This window comes from Helianthus annuus, chromosome 10 (assembly GCF_002127325.2).
Source record: "Helianthus annuus cultivar XRQ/B chromosome 10, HanXRQr2.0-SUNRISE, whole genome shotgun sequence".
NCBI classification, from domain to species: domain Eukaryota; kingdom Viridiplantae; phylum Streptophyta; class Magnoliopsida; order Asterales; family Asteraceae; genus Helianthus; species Helianthus annuus.
Window position 1 is genome coordinate 158,929,094 of NC_035442.2, and position 11,188 is coordinate 158,940,281.

Consider the following 11,188-nt stretch of genomic DNA (forward strand, 5'->3'; position numbering starts at 1 on the left):
AATGCAATGGCCAACAACACAAATTGCATTATTTGGTCATCCACTTCTCCATGTTGGAACTACAACACCTTGTTGTGGATATTTGGTCACCGTCTTTTGACTTTATATTATATGCATATTTTATTTAAAGTACCGTACCCATAAGAATCTAGAAATGATGTACCACCCGAAGTCTCTTTCGGCTAAGTTTTCATGTGAAGTAACTTTATTTATAAAAGTGTACGTTGCAGTACGCAAGAGCTAGGGGTGTTCATCGAATCGAATATCGAATTTTCAAATTATTTGAATCGAATTGTTCGAATAATTTTTATTTTTTCCTTGAATTCGTATTCGATTCAAATTCGATTAAAACCTATCGAATTCGATTCGAATTCGTATTCGAATAAAAAACCCAATTCGTATTCGATTCGTATTCGATTAAAATTTCGAATTCGAATAAATTTGATGTAATTCTGATTCTTTAAAACATGTAAAAAACTATCAAAATGAAACATATATTTCAAAGCAGCCATAAAGCACGATATCATATTTAAAAGTTTCAAATAAAGTACCACAAGTCTAAAATTCAACACGAGAAGTCGGGAATAATCACTCCACATTACAAGTTAATATTTTTATGTTTAGAAATTTATTGATAGATTTGTTAATTAGGTTTTACTTATGGGTCATGTAATGGGTTTGGTAATGGGTAATTTTAATACTTGGAAAAAACTTAGAAAATAATTTATAGTATAGCTTAATAAAAGTTATATATGTATTATATATAAACATAATAAATAAAAATGTATAATTTTATTCGAATTTCGAATCGAATTTGCAGTTATAAATTCGTATTCGATTTACTTGACTCGAATTGAATGGAATTCGAATTCTTATAATCAAAACGAATTCTTGATAATCGAATCGAATTTAAACGAATTTCGAATTTTTCGAATCGAAACGAATCCTGAACACCCCTAACGCGAGCAAGGCCACCGCGAGCTACGCTGGCAGTTTGCAGTGGCAAACACCACAACATGTCGTCGCGACTGCCACCGCAAGGACGAAAGGTGAGCATGGTCACGAGAGAATTTTTGAACGTTGGGGCTTTGGGGTTTGAATTAGATTCGTGGAAGGCATTAAATAAAAAAAAATCCAGATTTATTTTTTAAAAAAACTATATAAACTACCAAGGTGATTTTCAACGTGGTGAATCGACAATCACTGATGTTCAAAAACTCCAAAACATAAACAATATCAAGAACCGTGAGACACACGGAAACCTTTGCCATGAGTTGGTCGAGCATTTATGGGCTAGACGACCCGATGATCTTGTATTAGACTAGTATTATTTGTTACTTGTAGTCTTTTATTTATTTTTGTGTGATATTTTATAAAAATTAGTTTTCTATTTTTTTAATATTAGTTTACAAATTTAGAAAAATAAACAAAAAATAAAAAATATTCGCTCAAGCCACTGCTCACCTGGACCACAACAGAGTGATAAAGCTTCAGCAGTGGCTTTAACCAGTGCCTAGTCAACGCCAAATAAAACAATATTACAGGTTGAATCCTGGTGCTCATTTTTGCTAACTTTAGCCAATGGGTATTCTAATATCATTCCTAAGTTTATCTCTTATGACATATGACAGTTATAAATTTCATTTGAATTCTTGTTCTAGAACTTTTAATGACAGTTAAAAATTTCATTTGAATTCGTGTTCTAGAATACACCACCATCGTCCACCATACATCACCACCGTCAACCACCACCTATTGCCACAGCCAACCACTATAAATGAATATATAATTAAAAATCTAGTATATCATAACTACCGTATACATATTAATTATAATTATCTAAGAAATATCTTCAAACTACCGTATAATTATTTATTATAATTGGTCGACAACCATTCGAAATATATCATAACTACAAGAGATAATTATGATTAGATCAAACTATTTGTTACAACTAATTACAATTGTAATAAAACTAAATCCTAATCACAGGCTTATCAACTATGATTAGAAACACCTAATAGCTAGCTTCGGTATAAAAACGTGTTTGGTTGGTCCACGATGGAATTTAAATCGGAATTAATTCTATTGTATTCCCGCATTTGACAAAAGTTAAATTCCTTTGACTGCTTAATGGAATTCGTTACATTCCAACATAATGTTCACACGTTACCAAAATACCCTTACTTTCTTCATCAAGAATTGATCATCACCAATCAACCATCCATCCATCCGAGGATAGATTCAATCATCCGGAAACAAATCCACCTCAAACAGATCCGTTGGCAAGAACAAAACCTTTTAAACACTTGAGTTTGGGAGGGGGGGGGGGTGAGTTTGAGGTGGGAGGGGGGGTGAGTTTGAGGTTTTTGTTGGAGACTTGGAGGTGAGGTGAGGGAGAGTCGATAGTCACCTACGAACATCCGCATTATTAATGTTACATTTAAAGCAACACATGGGTAGAGAAATTTAAAATGTGTATTATATGGGTTGTAAGATCGTACCAACTGCTATTTTATATATGAATTTCATGTAAATTCAATTAAAACATAGACATCTAATTTATGTCGATCTGATTTATTATTTTGTTTTGGTGAATTTCTTTCAGCCAAAGGACGAAGTGCTGAGGGTTTAAACTATATTATACTAGGTTAGTTCCCCGTGTGTTACACGGGTTGAACAATTTAAACTGTATAATAACAGGGTCGGCCCAAACCCAAGTATTTTGAGGCTTGGGCCTCAGGCCACCAAATGTATAGGGCCTCAAGATTAAAAAAAAAATTATATACTATATGGGTATGAGCCTTGTTATTAAAAGGTTGTAGCCCAGTTGGCGCGCATGTCATCTGTGTACCTTAAGGGGGTGGGTTTGAATCTCCTTTAGGCCAATCGACCGTTGTTTATTCTTTTTGGATAAGAAAAAAAATAGGCAAGAAGGGCCCCGATTTTGAAACTTGCTTTAGGCCTCTAAAATGGTTGAGCCGACCCTGTATAATTAATATTTCTTGTAAATGCAAATCAAAGACGGAAACACTTATATATATTTGATAAATAACGAAACTAATAATAATAGTAAAAAAATCTCATACATGTGTATACTCATTTAAGTAATCGATATACATTTGATGTTATCCTATATTTTTTGTATTCAATTAATATTTTTCTATTTAGTATTATTTACAATTATTAGAAGATATATATGAAAGAAAAGCGGGAAAACTTAAAAAATATGTGTCTTCAATAACTGACACGTGTCACTATATATTGAGTATAGATGTTACTGAATTTTTGAAGAATAATTTTTAAGTTTGACATATATATTCAAGCTTATAAGTATATAATATAGTCATGAATTTTTAATAAATCCAAAAAAATTATGTGATTAATGGCAAAGTGTGTTTTAGCCAAATCCTAAGATTTAAAACACAAAAGACCAGGTGTAAAAAAGCGTGAAACCCTTTAAAACTTCAATAAAAGGGTTATAGTTATCAGATAAACATTTTTCTATTTAATATATTATTTACAATTATTAAAATATTTTTCTATTTAATATTATCTACAAATTAAAAGATAAATTGTTAGAAGATAAATATGAAAGAAAGGCGAGAAAACCAAAAAATAGAAGCCTCCAATGAATGACACGTGTCACACATTGGTTTACTTTATTATATGTATAGATTATCTACAAATTAAAAGATAAATTGTTAGAAGATAAATATGAAAGAAAGGCGAGAAAACCAAAAAATAGACGCCTCCAATGAATGACACGTGTCACACATTGGTTTACTTTATTATATGTATAGATGTATTTAGATTAATTTTTAGTGATGTAAAATTAGAGAGTATGTATTGTTATCCAAAAAATTCCAAACTACTTCTATGTATTTATCTAAAATACTTTTTTTGAACGATGATTTTAAATCACTGATGAATTACTGGAATATAATTATGTCATCAACGAAACCACCTAATATTAAAATACTATAAATATTTCTTACACTTTTAGTTTAACATCCTCACCGGTTATTAAATGAAGCTTAGATTTGATTGCAAACCACTTCAATTATTGTTTTTTCTTAAATTTGAGATTATTTACATCCATTTTATCATAAGCTATTTTTAAAACTATTTTCAGCATTTATATAAGGTTTATATTACTTAAACTTTACAATATCCCACTAACGAGACTAGTTCAAAAATTCTGGGGTATCCCGTTTTTTTTGGAGATTAGGATATTTTTTGTATAAAAAGATAAAATTTTTAAACTACGTAGGCGGAATTGAAGGGTATTTTTACACTAGGAAGACAAAGTTGAGGGGTGCCCAGACCAGTACCACGGGCTACGGCTCAACTTCGTATCGGTAGTGTACAGTGACAGAACTACAGGAGAGTCAATGGAGGCATGTTATTGAAGTTTGAGTCTTGCAGTGTAAGTAAAGAGAATGAGAAGAGAGAACTGATAAAAAAAGCTGGAAATAGAGACATCATGGTGCTTATTAGTTGCCTGTAACACTATGTATCGTTTAGGGTTTTAAGGAAGAAGACGATTAATATTGAATATTTTAACTAAAGCACTTCTAGACAGGGGTCTATATGAAAAGTTAAAACCTATATTTTAAAATATTTATTAGTTTTTCTTTTTATTTGTACATAATAGGTGACATGCCTCAATATTGAAATGACAACACATGCTTATCTTGTACGATTTCTAACTTTTATTAGGGGCTATTTGTTTAGCTCTTAATGTTTCAGACCTCTTACTGGTTCAGCACCTAATGGTTCAGACTGTTTGTTTCGGGAGCAGATGTCTGAATGGTTCAGACATTTACCTCTGAATGCTTAAACATTATATAGAGTCTGAATGGTTAAGACCTCTACTCTGAATTAGTCAGACATTTGCATTGAACTGTTAAGCATTATACTGGCTCTTAATAGTTCAGACATCTTACTGGTTCAACACTTAATGATTCAGACTTCTTACTGGTTCAGCACTTAACCATTCAGAAGTTGCCAAACAACCCCTTAGTAAAATATAAGCCGTTCAATGTTTATTATGTTAATTACGGTATGCTTTGTTAAATTTATTCATAATTTTATCTGATTAAAGTATATTATTTCATATATTTTTTTATGTTAAGATTCTAGATTATTTGCGAGTATTCTTTTCTCCTTGTGCTTTGATAGTTTGATTTCTTGGTTAGTTTGTGCTTCGATATTTTGAATTTTTGTTACGTTATTCAAAATTTTGGTGATGATGATACAATTCCGAATGAAACAACTCTGAAGATGCAAGTCCGCTCTAAAAATTAAAAATAAACCTAGCCCAATCTAATACCTAAAAACTTATTGCCAATATTAATTCATAAATCACAGCCCAAATGTGAAATGCTCAATATTAACTCGTTAACATAAATACTAATAACATGAAAAAAACTAGTTTATAAAATTTAAATCGGCAAGGCCTAAGGATTTTTTTGCTCGCCTAGGGCACTTGAATTTACTGGATCGACCCTATCCTGTAATGTAAGTAAAAAAATTCGTTCTATAAATATACAGTAAAAAATTGGGATACCCCTAGATATTTTTTCTAGTTCCGCCACTACGGACCACCCTCCTTGTTCATTGCCTCCGCCAATACAATATCCTCACATCAACGCTATTAATGGGTGCAACCCTTTAAGCATCTGGTGCAGGCAATCAAAACAACTTTGTTAATTCTCTTTTTAAAATTTTGAATATACATTTCCGATCTTCTTATTTTTTTGTACGATTTGATAAAAGTTTTAGTCGAACATGTTAGATATAATTGATGTGTTCTCCTTTATTGTAACAAATCGAACCGATACCATTGAAACAAACATCGGTATCATATTCAATTCTATGGCTTTGTCTATATGACGGTATAAAATTCGTTGAAAAAGAATTGTATTTGCAATAGATTATTCTTTATAACCGTAAGCTATAGCAAGTCGGTACCATGAAGATGAACCGAATCATATCAAGATTAAAATAATAATATTATCTTATTTTATTCCAAACTGTTTACTTTAATAAATTTTTATCATTTATGTGTCTACTATTTTAGTCCTTGATAGACTTTCTGAACAGATACCTTCTGCTCATTTGTCCGTTTTATTAATACCTTTTCAGAAAGTCAAACATATCTCCGCCGTCCGATCATCTCCACATCTTTTGACTTCACCATCTTTATAACCCCAGTCTCCATCCCCAATCTTCTTCACTCTCATCTTCCAGAGTCTGATCTACAAACCCTAACCTCTTTCTGCTATAACAATGGCGGTTGATTTTGTAGGAATTCAGACCGTTGAACACCTCAATCGCATCTTCCAGTTGAACAACCACGAGTTCTCCGTTTCCTCCGATTTCAAGCAAGCTGTTTCCGCTTTAAAACGCAGCGGTCACGCTCGCTTCCGCCGTGGACCACCGGTTTCGTCGAATAATCCGCAAACACCTTCCGTTTCGTCCAGATCCGAAGAGAAACTGTTGGATAATCCGCGAGTACCTTCCGTTTCTTCGAGATCTGAACAGAAACTGCCGGTAGAATCAACTGCTGCGGTGGTTAAGGACGGTTTGTTGAAGAAATTTGTTACGGATGCAACGGCGTCGTTTCAATCGCCGACGTCTTCTTCGTTCGCGTCTTCGTTTGCTGGAGGAAGTGTTGAAGGAAGCGTTTCGAACGGTAGGCAGGTTTCTTCGTTAGGTATAGTAGCTCCGGCACCGTCGTTCTCGTCGAGGAAACCGCCGCTTCCGTTAAATCATCGGAAAAGGCATAGCACTGAGATGACGTCAGCTTCCTTACACGGATCTGGAAGAGAGAATGTTTCCGGCACCGGTTGTCACTGTTGCAAGAGAAGGTATGAACAAAGTACATAGCGCACATTAGCAACACGTATTCTGTTTCAAAGTTACAAAGCGCACGTTAGTGACACAGCTTCTGTTTCGAAATTTATCTATAATACAGTTATTTCTCTTCCGGCACACGTTAGCAACCCCTTCTATTTCTAAGTTACATAGCGCACGTTAGCAGCGCGCAGTCTGTTTCAAACTGTATCTAATAACACAGTTATTTCTTTTCAGGAAAACCGGATCAAAACGGAAAATAAGAAGAATTCCGATAATCGGATCAAAAGTAGAAAGTATACCGGCAGACGATTACTCATGGAAGAAATACGGCGAGAAGAAGGTCACCGGATCACCTTTTCCACGGTAAATATTATTGTCATTTTCACCAGAAAATTTACTCCGGCGACGACTTTCTGTTAACCTAATTACGACGGAGACTGATAAGTGATAATGATCTGCAGAGTATACTACAAGTGCAACTCCGGTGAAGGATGTCCGGCGAGAAAGCGTGTAGAGTTATCGTTAACAGATTCAAAGATGCTTATTGTAACATACGACAGAGAACACCGTCACTAAAGGCTCCGGTGACTGTCGCTATTGACAACTTTGTGATAAATTGTTTGAGATGTGAAATATTGAGGGTGTGATGTGTAGTTAGGGAAAGTAGAAGGGGGTAAAGTGTAAAGAAAAGGGAGAAGAAGGTCCAGATCTAAAAAGATTCGATTTTGTTGAGAGTTTTTAGTTTCTTCTTTTTTTATTGGATTATATTCTCCGAAAATAAATATAAAAAGAAAAAGGTGTTTGTTGGGATGACAAAAGTCAATGGATTTAGGTTGCTTTATCGGATAGCATACAAATGCGTACATCCACTTTATTCTTCTAAACAAATCATTGCATAATTCCTTTGAAATAATGTCTCAAAATAATATTTTTTAACCTCAAAACCAGACTAACAAGAAACTGAAACCTTAAGTTACAAAATTACATCACGGATGTTAAAATTAACCCATCTATACATAACATTCCACAACTTTGCTCTACCTGTGATCCAAAGAAACAAATTTTCCTTAATTAACCTTGTTGTTCCTATAAAATGAATGTGATAATTATTAAAAGTCTTCTCATTTTGAGTCGTTGCTTTTCTTTCTGTTACTTCGAAAGTAGCTTGCTTCAGCTTTAGTCACTCGAATTTTCGATATTCCTTTTTATTTCTCATCAAACGAATGGCATATTCTTCTGGAAATCCTACCTATTCTTAGCATGATATTGGGGAATCTCATTGCTATTACTCAAACAAGCATGAAACGTATGCTTGCATATTCGTCCATAGGGCAATCCTTCCACATCTCCCACATCGCCACCATAAATCATAGTTAGAAAACTATTAGTTAATATTAATCAACTTATGCTTCATTTCACAAACTTAAAGTTCAGTGTTAAAGGTGTTAATCGTTTTAGAATTAAACTGATGAGACATACAACAATCTATGAATTTATATGTATTTAAGACATCAACTTTTACCCTTATACATTTAAATTAATGTCGTGCTCTTGTTATATTTTAGAAATTCTCGCTTTTAAATTTACAACGAATAATGAAATTTCACGAGATATAAATCTTAGATCGAAAATATTTTAAATTAAGGTCCGCTTAACATTTTCGTTGTAGTTGTAGTTGTTTTTATTAATTATTTTTCTTTTTATATAATACACTTGAGTGGGTGTATAATCAAATAATCAATAATGTAGCTCGAGATTACAAAAATCAATCAAGAATGAAAAAAAGGGAAAATTGATCATTGGGATTAAAGAATTAAATGGTTAATGAAAATATCTATAGAAGCTTCGATGTAAGTGCTTAAAAACATTGTTAAAAGCAAAATAAATAAAAAAAAAATATGTTTTTTTAACGTTCAACGAATCCTTCAAATGGACACATCGAGATACACTTGTCTTCGAACCTGCAAAAACCCTTACCTAGGGCTGAAGCCCGTGAACACTCGCCCGAAGGCATGACAGTGCGATGAGGTAAAACCAGCTCAGTTCAAGAATCGAATTAGTGATCTTCACCTATTCGCCTAGTCTTCCATCATCACCAGGTGTCACAGAAAATAATGGAGAGAGCAGGAATCGAACCTGAGTCTCTTAGAAAATCAAATCTCTCCTTTATTACTTCACCACCACCTCATTGACGAATAAAAGTATGTAAAGGAAGGAAGTCCGATGGATTGTTATTTTGATTAGGTTATTCTTTTGATGCGACTTTTGCAACCACTTGTGACGTCGTCGTCATCATGTGCAAATTAAAGAGGATCCGTTTGACTTTCAGAAGCAAGTGGATGCCAAAGTGGTTGCCAGGAGTCACGACTTTATTATATTCATATTCTAACTTAATAATATTTCTTATTAGGCTTTAATATAATTAAATAACTAAAGTTTGGTATTAGTATCAAGTGACACGATTTGAATCGTAATGCACTAATAGTCTAATACCACCCGTTTAATATATATTAAAAATAGAACAAGAACAACTAACCATGTTTAGTATTATAATTTGCTTACGATTCATTTATAAATTATCAACTCAATCATTCAAATTCAAATGGTAAATCAGGTATAACGATGTTTGGATTAAATGATTTTAAATGTTTACAAGTCACGATTAACTTCGCTGACTTGAAAAAATACGACCTGTCAATCCAAACTTACCAATGTGACACAACATCTAAGTCTATCTAGATTTTTATATTCTTTTTATAATAAACTAGAATTACCACCCGCCGCAATGCGGCGGGATTCATTAGTTATATATCATGTTAGATGAAAGATAAATGTTTCTCACATGACCACGAGCCTGTGTGTAAAACCGAGAAAAAAAATAACTAAGTCGATCTCTAACTCGCACATTGCAACAGACCTATCGAACAGGGAAAAAGAGACGCGATGCAACGGACATGTCAAACAGTAAAAAAATAGATGAAAAAACGTTGAACCTCACACGCACGTTGCGGCGTGTTAACTCGGAAATTTAGAACAACACGTTAAACGGAGAACTTATGAAAGATGAAAAGTATATAAGAGACTAAAATTGAAAGTAAAAAAGTGTTGAGATTAAATTGCAAAAGATGAAAAGCTTTGGGTTGAAAGTAAAAAAAAAAAACTAAATGGGTTAAATTGCAAAAGATGAAAACTTTTGAATTAGAAGTGAAAAATCAAATAAATCAAAGGGGTTAAAATACCAAAGATTGAAACTTTAGACTTAAATTGCCAAATATTGAAACTTTAGAGTTAAAAAAGAAATCAATTTTAGAGTATAAAAAACAAAAGAGATAAATAGATATAGTTAAATTGATGTTTATTATTATTATTATTATTATTATTATTATTATTATTATTATTATTATTATTATTTAATAAAAGAGATAAATAAAAAATAAGGGTGAGAAATTACCAGAGAATGACACGTGTCCAAAAATGATTTTTGTTTATTAGTATAGAAAGATGAATAGTGTTTACTTGTCACGTGTCATGTAGATTTTTATGTTTTAATGATAATACATTTACGATTTAATCTGATTTTCTCTTTAATAAATTTTGTTCGTTAACTTTTCAAAGAAATATAAATATACGGTTACATTTAATTACATTTAATTATTTTTGTCAACATTTCGATATAAAATTTATTAAAAACGAAATTTTATCCAAAATAAAGTTTTTTTTTTTTTTTTGTATTATAAACTATATCGAGTACCGCTACTATACCGTATCACTACCAGTGTTGTACTTATACCTTACTAAACCGGTATTCATTTTATGGTCTGCAATTTCAATACGAATTATTTTAGATCTTTTCAGTAAATTTTCAAAAAAAGATCGTTTCAATATATTTGAATTGCTGGTACCAAACAAGTTTGTACGTATATCAAATTCCCGCCGCATCGCGCTTGAAAATTCCAAATTTCCAAAAGTATCAATGTATCATCTTAAAATGGTGAGCCTCTTTATCATGTTGGCTTTTGACCGTTAAATTGCCTTAGACCATCAATTAAACCACCATTATTCAACTTTATAGCACTAGTCAAACCTCCATCGCCCACCTTAAAGAGTCGGTTACAAGTTACAACTACCCATCTTTGATTAACCCCCACACAAACAAACACCACATGATATCTAAACCTAAATTTGACAAAACTAATTGACTACAATCGGATTTTAGAACTTAATAATAAACGGACTTCGAAGCATTCAAAACTCGTTGGGTTTCTATTTCACTCATGTATCACGAATAAAACAACAGGTACAATATTTCATGCAGTTCTCACAG

General features: G+C 32.6%; 1 protein-coding gene across 1 annotated transcript; it reads left to right on the top strand.

Annotated features, from left to right (window-relative positions):
- Window positions 1–6,125: 6,125 nt before the first annotated feature.
- LOC110886183 (probable WRKY transcription factor 17) lies at window positions 6,126–7,705 on the top strand. Its single transcript, XM_022133947.2, has 3 exons — window positions 6,126–6,875; window positions 7,099–7,227; window positions 7,326–7,705. The coding sequence occupies exons 1-3, from the start codon at window positions 6,295–6,297 to the stop codon at window positions 7,438–7,440; spliced, it is 825 nt and encodes a 274-aa protein (XP_021989639.1). The 5' UTR covers window positions 6,126–6,294; the 3' UTR covers window positions 7,441–7,705.
- Window positions 7,706–11,188: the final 3,483 nt, after the last annotated feature.

Excerpts from the sequence above, each read along its gene's own strand:
- LOC110886183 (XM_022133947.2), top strand. The coding sequence starts at position 6,295 with ATGGCGGTTGATTTTGTAGGAATTCAGACCGTTGAACACCTCAATCGC. Across the intron at positions 6,876-7,098 it reads TGTCACTGTTGCAAGAGAAG|GAAAACCGGATCAAAACGGA; the intron begins GTATGAACAAAG and ends ATTTCTTTTCAG. Across the intron at positions 7,228-7,325 it reads ACCGGATCACCTTTTCCACG|AGTATACTACAAGTGCAACT; the intron begins GTAAATATTATT and ends AATGATCTGCAG.